The 23272-nt window shown below is 39.6% G+C and overlaps 1 protein-coding gene across 1 annotated transcript; it reads right to left on the bottom strand.

The window, feature by feature from the left end:
- Window positions 1-910: 910 nt before the first annotated feature.
- On the bottom strand, window positions 911-23064 carry SCOT (Succinyl-CoA:3-ketoacid CoA transferase). Its single transcript, XM_080276430.1, has 11 exons — window positions 22976-23064; window positions 16836-16953; window positions 14232-14458; window positions 13594-13697; window positions 12989-13141; window positions 12038-12206; window positions 10565-10733; window positions 9268-9433; window positions 8485-8560; window positions 5058-5228; window positions 911-1775 (listed from the first exon to the last, which is right to left on the bottom strand). The coding sequence occupies exons 1-11, from the start codon at window positions 23051-23053 to the stop codon at window positions 1623-1625; spliced, it is 1584 nt and encodes a 527-aa protein (XP_080132556.1). The 5' UTR covers window positions 23054-23064; the 3' UTR covers window positions 911-1622.
- Window positions 23065-23272: the final 208 nt, after the last annotated feature.

The following is a 23272-nucleotide window of genomic DNA, read 5'->3' on the forward strand; positions in this document are numbered from 1 at the left end:
CACACACCATGGACAGATTACCATACTTTCTTTTTCTAACAAGGCAAAATTTGAGGTACATTTGGAATCCTCTTTGTATTAGTTCTTTTTACTCTCGTTAGTTATCATCAAAATCATCATTATATTCAGCATGCTCCCTGTTATGACCAATAGAACTACGATGTACTGGCATTTCTCTCTTACTGTCATTAACTCTTTCAAACCGTAATGAAGAATTAGTGTCTAATTATGTTCTCCACTAGGAACTAAATTGTACTGTATTACTGTGTTCTAAGTTTATGACCAAACTCATTCTTCTTTTAGTAACACTTAGCTTTCTCACAGCAGACTTTCTTATACCACTGTGAGTAGAACACACTATCATACCTCATACACACTGAAAATTTTCATACATCACACAACCACACACTGTCACACCTTACACGGCTACATCTCGCACTATCACACACTGTCCAACAACCAAAGTAACACCCTATACAATCACATATTACCACACCACATGCATTCACACAAAATCACATCTTACACTGTCAAACCTCTTTTCCTTTACAACACAGACACATTTCAAACACCCTGTACCTGTTATCTCATGGTCATGATAAAAACAGTAGGGTTTTAAATATTTCTCATAGCCTTTAAATAATACAAATAATACTCTCACACTATTTCTCTGATATAACTGCAATTTCACACAATATATATGCTATTCCTGCATTCATGCTTAGACTTCCTTCTCTTCATGTAATTCAAAATTTGCTCTAAATAAAACTGGTCTCCAAAAATTCATCATCCCTCTCAGCACAACAACTCATATTTTCAGTGTTTTTCAACATACTCCTGCCAAATCAACATTATTCCATGAAACTTACAAATAAACCACAAGTCCTAAAACAATATTAATTAAAAAAAAAAGAATAAACAATTTTCACACAATCATATAAACTGTCTTAATCATCATCATCATCATCTAATCCTGTGTTGCCTCATGAGGAGCATAGGAGTCCAGGGCTAGGCTAATTGGTCCTGACATTTAGGATGAGGGTGACCAGCCTCACTCATCACTGAGTGCATTATGTGTGCAATAAACCTCAACTACCCCTTGGATATAAACCTGCACCAGCTCAATCCGACTGGAGAGCCCTAATTACCCACTAGACACCAGATGCCATAATTTGGCTATATGGTTACCACCCAGAACAGTAAATGGTTTCCTGGTGTATCCTTTCATATTCCCAGATATTAAGTCAACTCCATATCTGCACATTTTCTTAAACCTGTTCCACGATACTAATCAATACCCACTTCCTAGGTCACTTTGCCCCTCCTTTCTTTCAGAGTCTAGAGGATTCCACTATGTTCTCCATGCATTTCTTAAATTTCACATCTACAAGATATCTAAAAGTTGTCCTACCATATTGATAAACACTGACCTTTTTACCTCTTGCTCCAAATCCATACTGATTCTACACCAATTTCAAAGTAGTGCTGAAACTTAATAACATCCATTTACATTATTTCTAAATGTTGTTTTGCCATATTGATAAACTCTCACTTTACCACTGTTCCACTTCTCAAGTTCTTCCTTCCCCCATATATCGTGTGTTCTAACTGCACTTTACATGCTACTCCTCTGGGACTTCAATCTGTCCCATGGGTTTGAGATTGTCTGACACTTTAAAGAGACAGCCGGTGCTTGACACAACGTCTTCAATGCTCGTCCCTTCCGCCAACTCAGTCAGTGTAAGTCCTTCTTCCTTGTCCACTTCAAAGACACACTGGAAAAGGATGTGAGGTGAGAGACCTTAACTATTCCTGGCTTTCATTATCATCATCACACTAACTGTTTATGAAACAGATCTAAATTACTGAAGCATCACCTGGCTATCACCATCATCCTAAACATATTTTCCAACAAAATAATACAGTGAGTGGGGTGAAGAGAGAGTAATTAAGTAGGAAAAGCTATCAAGAATGCCTAGTGATATAAGCCACATACAGAATCACCACTTCTCACTCAAGACTCTGAAATCTTTGGTTCTACATTACAGGGAAAAAACTCAGAACTCAGAATAGTACGAGAGCAGGCGACCTGACAAAACTCCTGGTAGTTTTACATGAATGAAAACCTTCAGCCACTTCTAAACTTCAAATTAACCCTTAGAGATGGGTGTTCACACATGCAGTCCCAGAGAACAAGTGGCAAAAAGACAGATGTCCGCATTATGCAGTCCCGTCGTTATTCAAAGTAATGCGGACATTGAGGCAGCTTCCCATGCTCTATGGAGGATGGAGGAGTAGGATGACAATAACAAACCTTCCCCAAAACCCCCCACCATAGCAACATCATATTTTTATATATACATATATATTGGAAACATTATTCCCTATAAGTGCCTCTGTGTAATAAAAACATTGCAGTAAGTGACATGACAGTGACATATCTGTGACATTATCATCATTATTATCCTAATATGGACTGTCCAGTTTATTGGAAAATAGTATTATAACATGGCTTTGAAAACGTATCACACTGTAAGCGTGTAGTATGAGTACTGCAGTGTCAATACAGTAAAATATAACTACCGAAATGATTACACAGTGAATATTTATGGTATGTGCAATGCTGAAGAGTAATTATAATGTGAAAATCAAAGTGTGGTAAGCTCTAGGAGTGATGGGAGTGAAAAAACGTGATTTTAGTACACTTCCTTCTAAATCACTGCACGTCCAGTGAAAGTTCATGTAGTCTGCAATGCCACCTCATGGAAGATCTGAAGGTATGTGCTTTCCAACGGTACCTCGTTTTTTACTCTAGCATTACTCATGTTATTACAAAGGTATAAAAGTTTGTTTACATTTGGCGGATTATGCCTGTCCTCAGCATCTGTCATAGCATGCAGATATGTCTTTAGGGGGTTAATGTGTACAGTACTTGAGACCATTACACCAACATCTTTACTTCATTCCTGCCACTACTATATTACAGCAAACCCTCAATTTACGTGGGCCCGATTTGCACTAAACACATTTTGTGCAGAATAAACTGTAGTCTAGCAATCCCCCCCCACCCCTCCCCAAACAAGAAAATGCATGGGAAAATCCTGGAAGTTGGCCCCTGTCCATGGCCATCCTTTCCAAAGTTCACTGTCAGACAATGAGGATGCACACTCATTACACTTAGAATATACAACACAATGTCTTTTTGTAAAATTTTGCTAAAACAAATTAATGGTCATATCATAGCTAAAATTATATTATGGGAAATGAAATGGTTTGTTTAAACTCAATCAGCTGAGAAAACACACTCTAACATTTGCATGTACATACACGCTTAGCTCGCCTTCTACCTCTTGTTTCTCTCACCTCATTGCCACAATTCAATACATACTCTTTCTTCTTTAACTAAGTCTTTAGTTAAAACAAATGGTCAAAAATCAGCAAAGCTAAAATTATGGAACACGAAATGATCTGTCTACACTCGCTCAGCTCCCCCCCCCCTCCAAAAAACACACACACACACACACACATACACTGCTTGCCAGATGCCTCTTGTCTTTCTCAACTCATTGCCACCATTCACTATATACTTTTTCTTCTTTCAATCTTCTGCTACCCCCCCGCATTCAAATACCGGTAGTTTTTCACCTGCTCTTAAGTAGACAAGTCATCATGTGAAGATACCCCCTTCCCTGACACCCAAACATCACTCCGTTCCCACTTATGGTAAGTCCTCACCACTTACATACCATTTTCTCTAATTAACCCTTTTTTATGCCCAATGATGTTCCTAGAGGTTGTATGTGTACTAATGTACAATGAATGTTAGGTATGATCAGAAGAAGTAGAAAATTTTAAAGACCGAAGGGGGGACTTTGAGAAACTTTTTGGATTTTGCAATAACACTTAGCCCTGTAACGTGGGTTTCAACGATGCAATTTACACGTAAAAATTCCTGGTTACGTTAGCTAAGCAATTTCAGGGTTTACTGAAATTTATCTCAGATCTGGGAAGACCTCTCAGAGCAACATGTAAAAACCTCCAATAACTCTTAATGTTCGATAACATCATCTTAAAACACAAAAAAAACTGCTTGCAATAATTACCTGCTTTTGGAACTTGGTTTAACTTCCATTCCAAAGCATGCCTCAACTGTAACCCCAGTAACTTTTAGGGAAAGCAAGACATACTTTATTCTTCATTACCGGGTATGGGATTGATCAGGGAAATGACTCAAGATTGTGACATAACCTGCTATTGGATGAGTCCTACACATGCCATCATATTTAACCCCTAGACACCAGGAATGTTTTGGTCATGGCCACCTTCTCCTTACAGGTATATTTCCCAAATAGCCTTTTTTCAAACGTTCGTATCTGGGAAAGTATAGCAGTTAGGGCAAAAAATTTAAAGACCAAGTTACCCATCAACTCTTCTTCTTGCGAACGAAAGCATCCCCAGGTCTGCAGGTGGTCGTGTCGATGAGTAAGGACGTGAAGAAGGTGAGTAATATTGGTGCTCAAAGCGAGATGTATTCAGGGATGTGCGTGCGGCCCCAACTCTGGCTTCGCTCTCAAAGGGATAACATCTCCACGACTAGACAAACTAAACACAGTGGCATCCAAGGCATGCCCTATGGCATTACCACTGAGCCCTTTCCTAGTATCCTTGGAAAGAGGTTTGGCAGGGGTGGATGAGACAAGGGGTCCGCATAAGGCGGGAATGGAATCGGACGAGGAGGTATCAAATACATCGTTCTACACCTGACAAAGTCAAAGAGAAGACTGAGGTATGTTTGCGCCTGGTGGCGGGAGTCTCTCTCTACCCCTTGGTGCTGAGATCAAATGGTAGCCAGTTCAAATTGTGGTGGGAATACATCTGCAGCTCCTCCCATCACCTGGTGGTCTCTGTCCATCCGTTTTATGGAGGCTATACACGTCCCCTGGCAGGTAGGGGTTAATGATCTGTAAATGTAATGTAAACATACATATCTCGCACTGCCATGAGATTTCATTTAGTTTCTCTTAGTGAAAGGTTATGGACTTAGAGATCACAGATACCTTCTCTGTGATGATCATGTCGACACAGTTCTTGCCAGTGAGGGGAAGGGAGCAGGACTCTACAATCTTGTGGCCACCCTTCTTAGCTGCATGTTCCATGGTCACCACCACCTTAGTCCCCGGTGATGACACCAAATCCATTGCACCACCCATACCCTTCACCATCTTGCCCTGGGAAAAGGAACACACAGTGACTGTAAAATGGTAGAGGGTAATTCCATTTTACTTCACTGGAGGATATTGTATATGATAAAGATAGGTGACACAAAGGTTAAAATGTTAAGGATGGATGACAGACAAGGACTGTGAAGTGAATGACTGGAGACTGAAAAGGCGGAGAGAAAAAAACAACAACGTATGAAAAGTAAAACTGAATGGCAGAAGTCTGATGGGATGCAAAGATGAAAATAGAAAGACCACCATCATCATCACCCATACAGACAATGATGTTATAATGAGAGATATCTGAGGGGAAGACTGGAAGGGGGGAGACAGAACTGGTGAAAAACTAGAAGAATAACCATCACCAACAATCTACTCACTGTAATGATGCATCGACATTCTACTCAACGTAATGATGAGGTAAAGGATATTAAAAAAAAGTGGTAGGTGGGGGTGCTCACCATCCACTCACTTGATGTAGTGTTGCTCTCAGGTGTCTGCCCTTTCCTCTCCTCCATGCTTCTTTCCTTCCATCCTCTTCTGTCTTTCCTTCATTCTTTCCTTGTCCTTCTGTCTACGGGTGACTTCACACTACCTCTTCTGACTTTCTTTCCTCCATTCTGTCCTCTTCCTTCTGCCTGTGGGTGACTTTACACTCAGTGACAAGCCTAATGGTTTCCTGTACACCAGGAAACCATTTACTATGATGGGTGGTAACCATATAACCAATTTATGATGCCTGGTGGTTTAGTGGGTAATTAAGGTGCTTCAATCAGATTGAGCCAGTGAAGGTTTATATCTAACAGGTGGTTGGAGTTTATTGCTCTTGTAATGCCACTCAGCGATGAGTGAGGCTGGTCAGTCTCATCTTAAATGTCAGGACCAACTTGCCTAGCCCCAGGCTCCTACGCTCCTCATGGGGCAGCATAGGACTGGATGATGGATGGATGGGAAGGGAAAAGTAAAAAATCATAACAATCATCTATATCCCAATTCTAACTAATAAATGGGGAGAGAAGAGTCCAAAAAAAGGGAAGATAAAAATGGAAGAGATCTGGGAACATAAGTACAGCATAGTGATCCCTTGGTGATCGTGAATAATTAGTACCGAGCCTTGCGCGTGAAAACAATATTGCAGATTAACAAAAGCACAGAACCTGTGGAATTTATTCTAATTGGCACCGGGCATTCCACTTGAAAACCCAAATTTTTTACAACAATTCTGACCCACAAAATACATAAATACTGTTATAGTATGAATCAGAAACACACACAGGCATGGTTGGGTTAATAGAAAATTTTAAAAAAGGCATAATAAGAAATACACACCATATGGAGACCTGAAATGGCTTGAGGTAAGGGATTCTGAAGCTAGAGGGTGGAGAGTTAATGGTCTTCTCCACCTGGAATTAACTTGCTGAGTAGAAGGGCATCAACTCTAAATCCCTCACAGCCATAAGAAACCACAGATTCTGCAACATCATTGTTGGCAGAAACTAGTTCAGGTGCACAATAATTTTTTCGGCAAAAAAATGCATGATAAAGGCAGAAGTGTTGATTTTCATCTAGTAGTGATAATGAAAACCGCTACAACCAAGGGATCACTGTACATCTGTACTGCAAAAAGAATGGGATGATAGAAAAGGTGCTATGACAGAAAAATGAAGGAGAAATGAAAGAAACTAACACTATAGTTATGATGAGGAACTGAAAGAAAACTGTAAAGTATGGAAGGTTGAGGCAGACAAGATGTTAGTGAGACAGACTGGCTCAAAAGTGAGAGACAGCAACATAAAGGCTATATACAATTTTTTAATTATCCCTCTTTACAGGAGGCCCCCAGTTTACACAAGTTCCATTTACTGTACATAAGCAGTATCCTGTACATCCATCCATCCATCATCCAAACCTACATTGCCCCATGAGGAGCATAGGAGTCCGGGGCTAGGCAGTTGGTCCCGACATTTAAGATGTGACCAGCCTCACTCATCCCTGAGTGGCATTACAAGAGAAATCAACCCCAACCATCCCTTGGATATAAACCTTCACTGGCTCAATCCGATTGGAGCGCAATAATTACCTACTAAGCCACCAGGTGCAAAAATTTGGTTATATGGTTACCACCCAGTGCAGTAAATGGTTTCCTGGTGTACAGGAAATCATTTGGCTTGTCAATCAGTGTAGTCACCCACAGGCAGAAGGAAGAGGAAAGAATGAAGGAAAGAAAGACAGAAGAGGGAGTGTAAAGTCACCTGTAGGGCAGAAGGAAAGAATGAAGGAAAGAAAGACAGAAGAGGATGGAAGGAAAGAAGGATGGAGGAGAGGAAAGGGCAGATACCCAACAGCAGCACTACATAGAGTGAATGGATGGTGAGTGCCCCCACCTATCATGATCCTGTACATAATGTGGAAAATACTGTTGAGCTGAAAGTTACTCCTGGAGTTACAGATAAAACACCAAAGAAATTATCAAAACACATAGAAAATTACTGTACCGGACATCATTGTATTTGTAAAATGAAGATACTGTACAATAATATAAAATATTTATCATCAGCAGCACTGTCCAGACCTAGGTTTATAAATTTTACTGATAAAGCTGTCATTTACTCTATCAATGTCCTCTGACACTGACAGGGCTCTCCCTATGTGCTAAGGGATCTTTGTATGCAGCATATGTTAGGAGTGTAATGCTGCATGGTAGTGAGACCTGGGCAGTAAAGGAAGAGGGTATCTGCAGACTCAAACGTACAGAAATGACAATGATTAGCTGGATGTGCAGTGCGTCCCTCAGTGCAAATCCCAGGGGGGGCTAGGTTTACAATGGATGAGTTGAGAGGTAGGATGGGACTGGTGTGTATTGGTGTTGTGATGATGAGAGGTAGACTGAAGTGGTCTGGGCATGTGGAGAGGACGGGGGATGATAATTGGGTGTAGAAAGTGGGAAGTGTTAATATTAGGTGTGGGGTTGTGAGGAGCAGACCAAAAAAGACCTGGGACGAGGTCATTAAGTGTGACCTCAAGGTTAGGGGACTGAATAGAGAGGCTGCCAGAGATTGAGCAGCATGGAGAGCCACCATTAGGTGACCAAGGCCAATGCATGCATGTCGGAGCCTTCAAAAATAAAAACAAAAACAAAAACAAGTGTATTTTTTTATCAGATGATGTTTGTACAGCCAGACTGGTAAAAATGGGATTTACTTACAGTGAAGATGGCCTATGGTATATAACATGAGGCAGCTAAATAATAAGCACAGGTACTCACAGGAATCATCCAGTTAGCCAAGTCACCGTACTGAGACACCTCCATGGCCCCCAGGATCGTCAGGTCAACGTGTCCTCTGATGGATAAAAGGGGCTTAACACGAATATGCACCAAAACATAACAGATAGGACACTATTCTCTCACTGCTCCAATGAACATCAGGGGAAAAAAAAATATTGTACGTAACACTCATAACAAACGCTGTCCTCTGATTTCTCCACTGAACTCTATAACATCCATTCACTAGCTTTTCTACTTAATATTAAAAGCAAGGTAGCTTCAAATTTGGAGACTACTATGAACCTTGGTGTTTGGCTGATATCTGCTGTTGAAATGATACTGTACAAATCAATTTTGAGTAAAAAATAACAACAATTAGATTATAACAAATGAAGCAAAGTAACCAAAAACACTAAAAACATATATAAATTCTTGTACCAACACCATCCTGACTCTTATTCTTACAAATTAAATCCATCCATCCATCCATCATCCAATCCTACATTGCCCCGTCAGGAGCGTAGGAGCCCGGGGCTAGGCAGTTGGTCCTGACATTTAAGGTGAGAGTGACCAGCCTCATTCATCCCTGAGTGATATTACATTAGCAATCAACCCCAACCACTCCTTGGATATAAACCTTCACCGGCTCAATCCAACTGGAGCGCATTAATTACCCACTAAAACCACCAGGTGCCAAAATCTGGTTATATGGTTACCACCCAGCGTAGTAAATGGTTATAACTACGAATAAAATAACCTACTCAATAAATATTCAAAAGTTACCCTCTGATCATGGCAAAGCTCTCATCTGAAGAGAAGAATGATGCTCCTGGTATTGTGGTGACGGTCTCTTTGCCAGCATTGATGAGATCTGGGTCTTGCTGGCCAGGGACAGGGAATGGCCCCAGACCCAACACACCATTCTCACTCTGCAGCTGCACATTCATGCCTGGTCAGGGGATCAGGAGAGGGTTGCAAATTGGCAGGCCTTGAAAAAGCTGGTCTTTGAGGGAATAAAAAATTGGTATAAAGTCTTGGGATGTATGGTAGTTGGTCTCTGAAGTAGTAAAAGTCAATAACAGCCTCACCCATATCACCCTTTGTGAGGTACAGGAGTCCAAGGCTAGGTTGAGAGTAGATTACAGCATGTCTTGGCTGGTCTTAGGAATCAGTTGGTATTTGAAGCAATAAAAATCAGTACCATACCAGCCAACCTATATTACTCCTCCTTGAAGCATAGCAACCCAGGACAGGGCTATCACAGTCCACCAATCTCTTCACTCCAGTAATGTAATTATTTGGTTTATTCTTACTACTTCCTCATACACAGGCATATAAAACAATCACCACAAAAAAACAATATCAAACCCCCCAAAATAATATCCCACCACCAGACATTCCAACACTAGCAACGAGAAGATGCCTACATACTCACTTCATGCACAAGACAATACAACACTGTGATCATAACACCAAACTGCAAGCCCCCCCTTCTGATATTAACCAGAGGTGGTGATGGAGTACACCTAACCAGGCATAGATCAGGACATCACCCGGCTCCTAAGTTGCCAGCTTAGATTTGGGTTGGATGGAATCACAGATGACACTTGCCCAACTTTTGTGTATAAATTAATGTGTTGATTTAATGAATATGGAAAAGCCAATAATATTCTTCTGTAGGCAACTCTGGAAAGGAAAAAAGTGATATTTAACAGTAACAGCTGGACAAAACAGACTATCACCAGATGACATTAAATATTTTTCAAAAAATCATGTAGATGTAGCATTTTGATAATATTAATGACTTATTATGCTTCCAAAATCAAAACTCAACAAGAGCTGTGCTAATATCAATATGAGTACAACAAGCCCTTGTTATATGTCGACTTTTTTTGTCCTATTTTCCAACTAAGTCCACGGCAAACATAAAAAGACTACTGCCCACTGAAGTCCAAACCTACCAATACCATTTTTTCCCAACCTAGTGCCAATTATATGGAAAACATTGTGATATTTTGGTACACATCCCTGCTATATAACGAGGACTTGCTATACAGGCAACATGAACAAGGAGCCTCACCATCAGGAATGTAGTTACTGGCCAACATGGGCATGCCAATACCTAGGTTGGCATACATTCCATCCTTGAACTCCATTGCAGCGCGGCGGACGATGCGTTCCCTCATGGCTACTGCTGGATTGCTGGCTGCTGCACTGCTGCCCTTACTTTCTTTCTTGAGTGTCAAACGCTGCCACATAATTTACAAAATATTACAGCTATACAGGATGCCAGTACCACTACAATAATTTAAGAAGAGGTGTCTAAATTACAAAGCTAACTTCCAAATGATCAAATTCTATTTCCATTGAAGCCCTTCATTCCATCAAAGTGTAATTTTATTTGCAACCTCATTCCCAGTTTACTTTTTCCCTACTCTACCTGCTTCACCATTCCAAACTCGTACAGTCATTCTCCACTGTTACTGCATCTGATGTAAACATACTAATGGCAAACTCAAAATCAGCAAACACACCTAACCTTAACTTACACGAACAGATACTAAAAATAATTGGATTTATTCGTGTTACTATATCTTTATCACCCTAACTTGGCCCAGATTTTTATCTTTTTGCAACTTTTTTCATGTAGTTCAGTTGATCAAAAAGACATTTCAACAGTTCTGCCACCTTTCCACAGTGCTTCTTCATGACTGCCATCAATCTCTAATCTTAATCTATCGTTACAACAAAGCAGATGGAGAGATGGCAATGGTATGCCAAGTTAGAGTAACTGGAGAATAGTATTCTGATGATGATGAATGAACTACAGTTGGACTAGACACAGCCTACTTATGGAACAAGGTCTCATCAACTCCATTCACACACCTCATACCTTACTTCCCACTTTTCTAAAGCTGTTCTTCTTACCTTCATTCATACCTCTGATCTCCAATTATCCTTACATCTCCTCACCCTTATTCCACTTCCTCTATGCTCCCCCCAGCACCCTTCTCCTTCTTATTTCTCTTCCATTTTGCCTCTAAATTCCAACTCCCTTCCCTCCTTTCATGTCTCCCTTAAAACATTTGTCTCATTCTTCACTTCACATCCCTAATCATCCTCAATCTCTTCCCCTCTCTCTCTTATCTTTATACTTTAATCTCACCCCCATCTCACTCTTTTCATTTCTACTTTTCACCTACCCTCAACCTTCACACCCCCTCTTCATCCCTTACCCTTCCCTCTATCCATGTCCTCATGCCCTTCTCCCTAACTCCATGTTATTCCCTACTCCTCCCTAATCCAGTACCCCTAGCCCTTTCATTTGTTTTGCCCCTCTTCAAAGTTCCTCATCACTCTACCTCGACCTCCCCTCATCTCCCACCTTCACTCCCACCAACTCCTACCTCCCTCACCTCTGTTATTTCAATGCCCCCTCCCGACTCCTCATAGTTACACTCTACCTCTTCCACTCCTCACCCTTCTGATTCCCTCCCCTTTTATTCCCTTACCCTCTCTCTCCCCTCCCTTCCTTCCACGGTCCTCCTCTCACCTCTATCCTCTTCTCATACTTCTCCCCAATTACAACCCTATCCACATAAATGGCTGGAACGTGAACTCCATCTTCTGGGATCTGTCCGATGTCCACTATTTCTTCCACTTCCACAACTGTTGTTTTTGCTGCCTTGCACATAGGAAGGTTGAAGTTGCGGGTGGTTTTTCTGTTGTGGGGAGAACGAAATCAGTGTGTATGCGTGCGTGCGTGCGTGTGTGTGTGTGTGTGTGTTTAAGAAGGAGACAGGTGTGAGTTAGTGTGTGCATGCATATGCGCACGTGTTCATACCACAGTTTTGTAGTTGGAACAGATGTTATTTGTTGTGCCTGAATTTCTATTATCTGAAGAGACAAATTTTATGACTGACACAAATTAAATGGAGCCATGAATTATGAAAGCAGTCTGAATAATATGTGAATGGATGTGACTGTGGCAGATTTCACTGGGAACAGTGGTGAAAGCTACATCCTTCCTTTTACCATTTTTTCATCTTAACTACCTCACTACAGTACTAGTACTGTACCATGAAATTTAGAATATAACAATAAAGATGGTGAACAAGAAAAACATCATGGTGGTGAGAGGGATTGCTAACAAACTGATCTATTCGTAGATGTCTGGAGGTTATTTACACTGCATTAACCATGGATGAATTCTGAGACAAGGCACCTAGTATTAATCATCTAAATTTTCTTATATTCATCATTTTGAGTTAAATAAACTGCTGTGGCACTTAAAATATCCTTCATGAAGTTATGTGCCATATATGTAAGGTAATACTGTATAGTATTGTAAGATGCCAATGTGGTATTAAATGAAGGCTGAAGAGACAACAGGGGGAAAGTACTGTGAGGTTTATTTCCAAATATATTTGATCAAGGAGTAATTTAGACTGGCTTTGTACATACTGCTTAGCCTACATTGGAATGCTGAAACTGTATACTCTACCTGAAGATCAAGTTGCCAGCACGATCAGCCTTCCATGCCTTGATGAGAGCATAGTCCCCAGTGATAGCCTCCTCCATGACATAATTACGGCCATTGAACTGTCGACTCTCACGTGCTGCGCTCTGTATCTCTATCACTCCTCCTTCACCATACCTGTCCAAGGACACAAATGTCAGGATTAACTGATGCTTATTTAATTAACCATAATTAAAATATACAGCTTTGGACATTGGCTAAACATCTTCTTTAAGTTCTATTGAGAGAATGTCCTATTCTCAGTGACAGTAATGCCATGTACTGTATGTGAACTCAACTCCCATGAAATAATTATAGGTTTTCCATCATAAAATGGCACCAGGGGCAGTAGGCTGGTCATTTAGCAAGTCCCAAGTCAAGCTACATTAATAAAGACAGTTCTCATAATGTCACAGATGTGTTCCAACATACTTTTTATATGTTTAGTTCTATAGCTGGAGGAAAAGGATAATTAGATTTACAGGCAGCACTAGAATTTTAACAACCTGCTATAACAAAGTGGGAAAGATAAAATTAAAAGCAATATATTTACAGTGATGTATTTCATGGATCTGGCTGGTAGTACATACTTAATGGGTGATCCTCCCTCATGGACCAATGTGCCGTAGCCAGTGGGGGTGAAGAATGCAGGAATGCCAGCGCCTCCTGCACGACAACGCTCAGCCAGAGTACCCTGATGTCAACACAGATAACATACACACACACACAGTTACTCACAACATACACCTTGGTCTGCATTTTCATACTGCATATTCGGTTAATATCATCCCTATACCAAACACTGATAAAAGGTGATATTGGAAAAATGGACTTACACAGTAGTGTGTATGTCCCCTTCATCACCAATCTATAGCATGAATAAAACTACTGTGCTCAGTCCTCCAAGTTCATGGGTTCGCTATTTGTGGCTTGGTTATTTGTGGGTTAATAAATCACATCAAAATAGACCTTAAAATAAGTAGATGCTAATATCTGATGATTCTCTGGAGCACTGCAAAGTGTTTTTAAGCAATCACAAGTGTCTAGGATTTTCTATTTGCAGGTTTCTACAATTTGTAACTTAATCCCCACTATAACAGAAGACCTACTGTAATACACATCACTGAATGAATACGGTTAACAGGAACAAATATAAAAACAAATAAACGCACAAAAATGGCAGCCACCTAAAATGATAACTTGTATTGCACTGTATTTGCCATCTTACCTGTGGTGTGAGCTCCACCTCCAGCTCCCCACTGAGGTACTGGCGCTCAAACTCAGCATTCTCTCCCACATAGGATGATATCATGCGCTTAATCTGCTTCTGATTCAGCAGCAACCCCAAGCCAAAGTTGTCCACACCAGCATTGTTGCTCACTACTGTCAGTTTATTTACCTTCGTTTCCAGAAGCCCACCAATCAGGTTCTCAGGAATGCCACACAACCCAAACCCTGCATAGTAAGTCCTCATTTAGGTGAGAATGTGTTGTGAAATACAGGTGCAATAACCCAATCCCTGAATAGTACGTCCATACAGATTATAAGTCAAGATGTGTTCCGAAAATTTAAAAGTTTTTCCGTAAAACTGGTACTGTGGTATGGTGAAAACTGGCAAATCAACATTATAGGTAGCACATGAACTCTAACAAGGAATCTCTCGAAATTTACTGTCAACTAAAAAAGAAAAAAAAAAAAATAATAATAATAATATAAAAAAAAAATACTGTACTGGTAAATGGTACATAAAAAATGCAACTTAGCTATAGTTACAATTAAATGTGCACATACAGTAAACCCTTCACAAGTCGAACTATATGGGGCTCTACCCTGGTTCAAATTACCGAATTTTCACCCCTGAAAATTGCTAAAACAATACTTATTCCTTCTCCTTTCAACACTAAGTTAAAGGCGCATATATACAGTAAATAAAAGAGTTATGACAAAAAAACAATTCAATGCATTTAATATACCTTTAATTGGCAGAAAATAATTCATAGAGGCAGTACAGACCTGTCGGCAGCTTGTGCTGGAGATGGATTTTCACACCCTAAATTGCAAAGACAATACTTATTACTTGTTTCTTCAACACTAAAGAAAAGGAGCATATACAGTGTATAAATGAATAAAGAAAGAAAGAAAAAAAAAAAATTCAGTGCACCTAATTTACCTTTCGTCAGAGGTAGTACAGACCCGTCGGCGGCTTGTGTTGGAGACGGAGGTGGTGGAGTTCACAATTTAATGTAACAATCTAAACAGTACCCATTATTTATTTCACTCAACATTAAGAATTAAACTTATATGTAATCACTATAATAGACTGCAATGTAACACTTGCAGTAATAATAATATTGAACTTTAATCATGGTCACTTAACTCTAAGTCACATGCACACATTTTTTTTCATTTAGTCAAATTACACTTTTCATAAACACACATACAGACACTATTCAGTGTCTGTGCCAACGTTACTCGATGTGCTGGCTATCTGAAGAGCTGTAGAAGCAGAATCACTACAGGAATCAGGAGGAGGGATAGGCCGATGCCTTGGCATAGGCTTAAAGAAGTCATGAATCTTCACCTCCATCTGCTGTGAATACTGGCAACGAATAACCAAGCCTTGCAACTCCCTTACATGCGTATAAAAATTTTGTGCTTCTACATCATCAACATAATCCAGCCAAGATACTGCAACATCCACTGCTTCATGAACTTGAGATAACTTGTATGGATTCTTCGTCCAACATCACTGTTCTCTTCCTCGTCGTCATCATCTTCATCTTTCTTCCTAGCCACAGACTCAACTGTTTCTTCTGTTTGATGATGATACCCAGATCATCTGCATCCATTTCCAGCCACTGGATGACATCATCTTCATTAATATTCTTCTCACCGACATTCTACATAACTTCAAGATAATCTGAGACTTCAAAGCCAGTGAAATCAAGCAAGCAGCAGACTGGCGGCCATATGTTGGCCTGGCGCCACCTTCCTTTGTCCCCCTACTTCTGCATCTCAGTCTACTTACATACGTGGTCTCGGCCTGAGTACGGCTTACCGAAGATTCCGTCTTCTAAAAGTTCAACTTACGAAGGGTTTACTGTAGTTTAGTTACCCTTTTATTACCTTGATGTAATTTTTTACAATTTTAGGGATAATACTACAGTACTTGACAATTTCATTCAGCTATGAGTGACTTCTAAAAACAGATGGGTAACACTCTTTATCAACCCTCTCACTTTTACATATCCTTTGTTAGGTTCAGTAAAATCACTTGGTGGTATACTGAATATAATGGAAAATAATAATTTTTGTAAAGGAACTAAGTGAACAGACGAAAACAAAGACGCTGCAAAGCTAAATGATGACTTCTGTTTTTGGCAGGCTAGTTTTTGTTGCGATTGCAACAACTGCAGGCTGAAGCTCCTGCAGTCCACCATCCTCTTTTTGGGGAACAGAAAGAGAATTAAGGGATATCTGCATAATCTCTGTAATATGAACAATGATACAATACTGGTACTGCACCAAGTAAAACAAATACCGGTACTGATCTTTGTGTCATAACAGTATGCCTAAACAAATGAAATTACGGTAGGGGAATAATGTTTAAGTAAATTCTAGCCAGTTAAGAAAAAAAAAGTACAGAACACAACAATACAAACTGATCTGTATTTCTGCTGGGAAACAATATGATAACAAAGAGCTAAATCTCTTAAGCTACAATATCAGTGGCATACTGGTAGTACAACACTACCTCTACAGTACACACAGCACCTATGGCTACAGGTAATATACAGTATTTATTATCCTTAAGTGATTTGAGCCAACAGACCTCCAACGAGTAGCTTGGAGCCAGATGGAATGTCCTGAACAGCCTCCAGTGATGACTGGTAGAATCTGGCCTCCCGACGGGTGGAGGTGGACAGACAACACACACTGACTGGCACAACCTTGAAGCAGAGAGGATGATACTCAGTAAGCAATATTATTTCCAGTAAATTAATAAAATCATTTTTGTACTGTCATAATGCATGGTAGAACAATAAACTTCCATAATATATATCACATAGCCTATGCAATACACTGAGTACTGTACAGGTACTGCACTATACTGTACAGTGTATAACAACTGTAAACACTGATATACCAAGTATCAGTGCATATTGTACTGTACACTGAGTTCAGCTGTTATTTCTGGTCTAGATAACTCTGGCTAAAGGGGCTGAATCTGGGAAGTGTTTCAAAATATCTCATCTTCTCCCATACAATTTGCACTGTAAACTGGGGGTGGGGTGAGAAATGGTACAGTAAATCAGTTTTACAGACACCACTGGAACTTTAACAGCTAATTCTTAAGGAAATTACTGCAGACTTCAGAGAAAAGTCATAAAATGAAATTTCCTGTATAATGAAATGAGTTACCAGAATCTAGAAATAAGAAAAGGAACCCAGGAGTCAATGAACCATAATCAAGTATAACTGGGCTTGATAATTCACACCAAACAGTCAATGCTGCTTCATTTTAATTTACAGTACTACAACCTGACTAGTATCTTCAATAAATTTGTTTAATCTGTAGGTTTCTAATATTATGCTCTATATAAATTCTATCAAACACACACTTCACCACAGCTTAAGCAACAACCAAGTGTCTGATCTTTCATTACTATTAACACAGCAATGTAAGTAGGGGTGCAAACCATTCACTCACGTTATACAGCAGTGCTACCTTTAATGTCAAGTGACTAACTGACAAGCCAAATGATTTCCTGTAACCCCCCAAAATAATTTAATACATTTGGTGTTAATAATACATTCAACATATGGATGCCTGGTGAACTAGTGGATTGAGGCACTCCAACTAGATAAGGCTTGCAATGGTTCAAGTCCAAAGGATGGTTGGTATTTACGGTACTGCTCCAATACTGCCACTCAAGGAAATATGACTCGTCATTTTTGCAATAAATAAAATGTCTGGACTGAATAGCTATGTCAAAGACCTACTGCTCCTGATAAAAAGAATTATATACAGTATATCCTTTAGCACTCTAGATGCATTCCTACAAACTACCTTGTTTTTCACAAGGTTATGTTGCAGTAGGTAAAACTATCATATCTAAAATCATGTGAAGGCTTCAGATATGTTTCAATATGTACCAAATGCTACAATAAGCTGCATAACTATTTCAAGGATATATTAAGTGTTGTCCATAAGCTTTTCAAATGTGCTAATCATTTGGCTCAATGGTTCTCAACTGGTGGCCCATAATGACTCTGTTGAGTGGTCCATAGTTCAGATCCCGAGGCGACATAATTTCTGTGGGTGTGGGTGGGTGCAGAGTGCTGCCTAACCTAACTTGAAGCCTTTTAAAAAAAACTATTTTTCAAACTATTCCACCACGTTGTATACTACCATGCATCACCTTAAAAGACAGTTTGGAGCCAGCTTAGAAAATTACTGATTTGCATGGGTCAGGGCTACTTATTACATTTAATGCTGTTTTTTGTTATTCTGTGCATGCAATATTTTGTTTTTATAAATTTGTTTCCCCCCTAAAAATATGTATTATGCTTGTCTACAGATTTAGAATCATGGCAATGACAAGGAGGAATTAAACGCAAATACAGTATTCAGAGGACTACATCAAATTCGCCTTCACTTGCCAAGAAAGAGAAGGTGTGACTCTTTCACAATGTGTAATTTGCTTCAAAGCCTTGGGGAATGACTCTATGAAGCAAGCCAAGCTCAAACTCCATCTAAAAGAGTGTCTCCCCACCTTGTTGGAAAAGGATCAAGATTATTTTGAGCAGCACTCATCGTAAGCGGCAGTCTCTCAGCTCATGAGGAGCATTCTATGAAAAGACAAGCAATGCAGTGCACACCTCCTACATGTTGCACAGGCCAAGATGCCTCAAAAGATTGTAAAGCAACTTGTGTTGCCCTACGCAAATGAAATGGTGCAGCTTGTTGCCAGCAAGGAAGCAGCATGGAAGCTGAATGATATATCTGTCTCCAATGACACAGTATTAGGATGGATAACTGAGATGTCACAGAACATAAACATGTGATCAAGTTGTGGATGAAATAAAGAGGGAATACTAAACATCTGTAAATAATAAACTTAAAATTTCTTATCTGTTCACTTTCTACAATTCCTAAGAAATAAGAGAATAAATTGTCAGTGATAATCCAAAATTTGCTGGTAAAAAATAAATAAAAAATGGAGATTTGTCCACAGTTTTATTTTAGTTGGGCTGGTGGTCAATGCCTTATAACAAGTTAAGGACTACTAATTTAGATAAACTGCACAGCAGTGTGATAAGTTGAACCCATTCATGCCAAGTACCCACTAAAAAGAGACAGAACTGGGCATTTTCAAGTTAATCAAGGGGACAGCCCCAAGGTTTGGACCTTCATGAGAAACATATAATTATACATTGTGAAAGTGTCAACTAAGGCATTATCAAAATACTGAATTATTTATCATCAAATTATCTTACTGAACAAGGGGGATGAACTCTTATGAAATAGTGGCTATAATGTAATTACCTCCTGGAATATGAGGTGACTATCATTATCTGCTGGTGGTTATAAAAAAAAAAAAAAAAAAAAAAAAAAAGTTTACAGATCCATAACACCAGATTCCTAGGAAATAATAACATGACTCAATTTGTAGCACAGATCCTTGTCAACTTTCTTGTGACATTTCTTCTGCAAATTAAAATTAAGCAAGAGGTTATGGGGTCTTTGATGTGTGCCAAGCCTGGCAGTTTGCTTAAGTTTTGCCCATAAAAAGCAATGCAATTTTAAATTCTTGGTTCATTATGGTTCTGGTTCTGCCAATCAGGGGGCTGGAAGTAGGTCTGTTGCGTGTTTTGTAATTTGAAATAAGTCAAGACAGACTCCACTGATGAATTAGGGTAAGGTTGGAAATTGGTGTCAGTTAGGCTTCAGTGACACACAGATAGGTAAGGTAGAATGATGTTTGGGTAGGTTAATGCCTAATATGTTTTGAAATTACTTTGTTTGTTTATTTCACAAAAAAAAAAAAAAAAGTCATGATGGGAGTTGATGTTTACAAAGTCTTTACACCACATTAATGACTCCACAATATCTTGCTTACTTTTTATTTGCTGAAGAAACATCACAGATGAAAGTTGACTGTGAACTATACAAAGAATTGATTCACAATTTATTTCTTAGGAATCCAGATTTATGATCCTGTAAACACTGAGATTTTTTTTTTTTTTTTTTTTTTTTTTTTTTGTGCTAGTCTGTACCGTATAAAACAAGATCACTGAATAGTAATCTGAGCAAGATTCTATCTATCTATCTATAGCCAGATGCCATAAATCCGTAAGGGGTGGTCATTTGAGTTACCGGTAGTTGTTTTTCGGGGAGGGGCACTAACCCTCTGCCAAACCACCTGCTGGCACACAGGGAACACATATGGGTTAATTTTATGGTTGCCACCCAGTGCTGAGAATGGTTTCCTGGCTTACAAGAAACCATTAGGCTTGTCCCTTGATGTAAAGCCACCTAATATAGAAAGAAGGGTAATAAAAAGTGACAGGAAAGATGCGAGAAACAGGAAGAGAGGAGGGCAGACACAAAAAAAAGAATAATAAAGGTGAAGGAAGGCTGCACACCAAGTGCTGATGGTCGCCACCACCTACTGAGCATGACTGCCGTCATTAAAGCCATGTTTTTGTCGTCCAAGCTGGAGCTTGGGATTTGATGTGTGTCTTGGGCGCTTGGTTTCTGTCCGCAAAAACAGTCCAGGATACGTAGAACCGACAAATTAAATGTGATCACATAGTAAACAGATGGGTTTGCCGAAGATGATCTTCTGACGAATATGCAACTTATATATGGAAGTTATTTGTGCTGAACTGGCTCTATATGTTGTTAATATTTGCCACGTGCACTCTAATTTTATGTACATCGTGCTAATTGCATAATGTTAGCCAAGAAACCATTTACAACGCTGGGTGGTAACCATATAACCAAACCATATGTGCTCCCTACATGTCAAGTGGGTTGGTCGAGGGTTAGTGCCCCTCCCTGTAAAACAAATAACTCAGAGTCAAATGGCCATCCTGTACGGGATTATGGCGTCTGGCAATAGACAGATAGATAGATAGATTTAGCATTTACGTATCCTTGCTGGCCATTCTGGTAAATCATTACAAGTGGACAAAACACTCCCCAGGCAGTGCAATATATTTTTCAGGCAGTTTTTGATGCGATTCAAATGTTTTTGACCTTCATTTTTGTCGGAAATGCCTCATTTCCCCTCTTTTCCAATCATGAACTCTGATTGGACAAGTAGGAGAAATCAAGCATTTTCCGAAAAAATGAAGTAAAAAAACAACTCAAATCACATCAAAACCACCAGAAAAATATACTGCACCACCCGTTAAATAACCGAACTGATCAAACCTAACCACCTAACCATACAGACCTAACCAAGCCTAACCAAACAGACCTAACGTAATCTCACCCAACATACTGAACCTAACCAAACCTAACCTATCCTAGGGGAATGCTTACCCTAGAGATACGATGGTCCAGAATGAGGGTCGTCGTCGTCTTCCGGGGGTAGGCCACTTCAAACACGTGATAATAACGTCGTGATTCCAGAACTTCTGAATCCAATGGTTTATGAACAATGTAATTTGCCAAGCAGGAAGGTGTGTGTTGTCCAAAAAAGTTCCTCTGTAGTTAGAAACACTAAAACTACACTGGACCCGATTCTTAGTTTTTGCGTATTTTTTGTACCAACCACAGTACCACTGATGTTTGTCTTTTCTAATTTTACAAGGTTCCTGACAATCTGGGCAATAAACTTCCAAGGTAATACACAGTGTCTTCTGAAAAAATCAATAGCCTCCTCAGATTCCAAGTGGAAACACTTAATCACCCGTAAATAATCAATATCACACCTGGAACACACAGCACGTCTTTCTTCATCAGAGGCCATACCGAGAAGGATTTGAATTTTCCATCCAGAATGAATCAGAGACCGCACTTCAAATTCATTGGTAGAATACCATCATGTGACCTAAAGTATGCCTATCAGTGGGTGATACAGACCTACGAGACGCATGTGCAGTCGAAGGGAAGAGAAACACACGTACAAACGCACGCATTTCTTGCCTGGAGTGGCCGAGTGAAGATCCAAGGTAGTTTCTTTTTTTTAATTTTAAATTAAATTCATTATCTCTGAAAATATCAATTTCCGAATGGGGTTATGAGGGTTCATTATCATCCTTAGGGAATATACTATACGTTAATGGTGCTAATATTCCTGAACCGCGTATTGTCCACTTGTAAAATAATACTGTCATTCTCACTCTCCCCAAGCTACACCAAGACTGCTCCCAACCATGCTTGGGTGAGATACGAAGACGGTCTTGGTTTTGATAACAAATGCTTGGTTCGGCTTCATATCACTTTGGCCGACAAAAACGATGCACCTTGGTTTCACCGAAGATGGCTTCGAATCTGATCTGTCAGCTTGGACGACAAAAGCGCGGCTTAAATGATGATCACATCAAAATAAACGTTATAAAGAATTGAGCAAGAGCTAGGAACCATGTCAGCAAACAGGATTAGCTGGTGACAACAACATTTACTTTCAAGACGTTTATATTAGATAAATAAATCTTTTTAACAGACAGCTTAAGATCCTAGTTTCAACTGGGACAATGAGTGAATTCACAGGGTATAGTAGTGAGGTTTGTCTTATGCTCATGTGGAATTAATAACTCTGGCTGAGGGTACGGGAAGTGACCCAGTGGCCCGTCAGAACATAAAAAAAAACCATGGTGCGCCATTGCCTTTCTCTTGTTTACAATCCCAGGTACCGAGCAAACACCAGCGACCTTGTATGTATATTGAGATAAACGTTTGATTAGTGCTGACATGTCAAAAATATGTGTAAATATAACTTAGAAACACTGAATTACCTGGTTGACATGCCATGTCAAGGTAATGGGGGAGAATTTGGAGCTGCCGCGAAGAAAACTGCTAAGTACGTAAGCCATCTCTGCCCAGCTGGTACTGTACAAGCGTAAGAAGCAAGTCGCAATGTTCTGACTTGCAATTGGTACTACGAACCAACTCATTTATTTATAACATAAGAATATGATATATTCAGGAAATCCTAACAATAGAACGCTATAATGAAAGGTGATATTTAATTGCCTATCACTATATGATTTTAAAATCATATTAATTCTAAATACACTTGAGTGAGATAGTGC

This window comes from Coenobita brevimanus, chromosome 65 (genome assembly GCF_032717465.1).
Source record: "Coenobita brevimanus isolate Jiangsu-jjx chromosome 65, ASM3271746v2, whole genome shotgun sequence".
In the NCBI taxonomy this organism is placed as follows: domain Eukaryota; kingdom Metazoa; phylum Arthropoda; class Malacostraca; order Decapoda; family Coenobitidae; genus Coenobita; species Coenobita brevimanus.

Coding starts and splice junctions, on each gene's coding strand:
- SCOT (XM_080276430.1), bottom strand. CDS start 23,053: ATGGCTTACGTACTTAGCAGTTTTCTTCGCGGCAGCTCCAAATTCTCC. Junction 14,459..16,835: donor CTCCAAGCTACTCGTTGGAG/GTCTGTTGGCTC, acceptor CTTACTATGCAG/GGTTTGGGTTGTGTGGCATT. Junction 9,434..10,564: donor CAGTAACTACATTCCTGATG/GTGAGGCTCCTT, acceptor TCCCCTGACCAG/GCATGAATGTGCAGCTGCAG.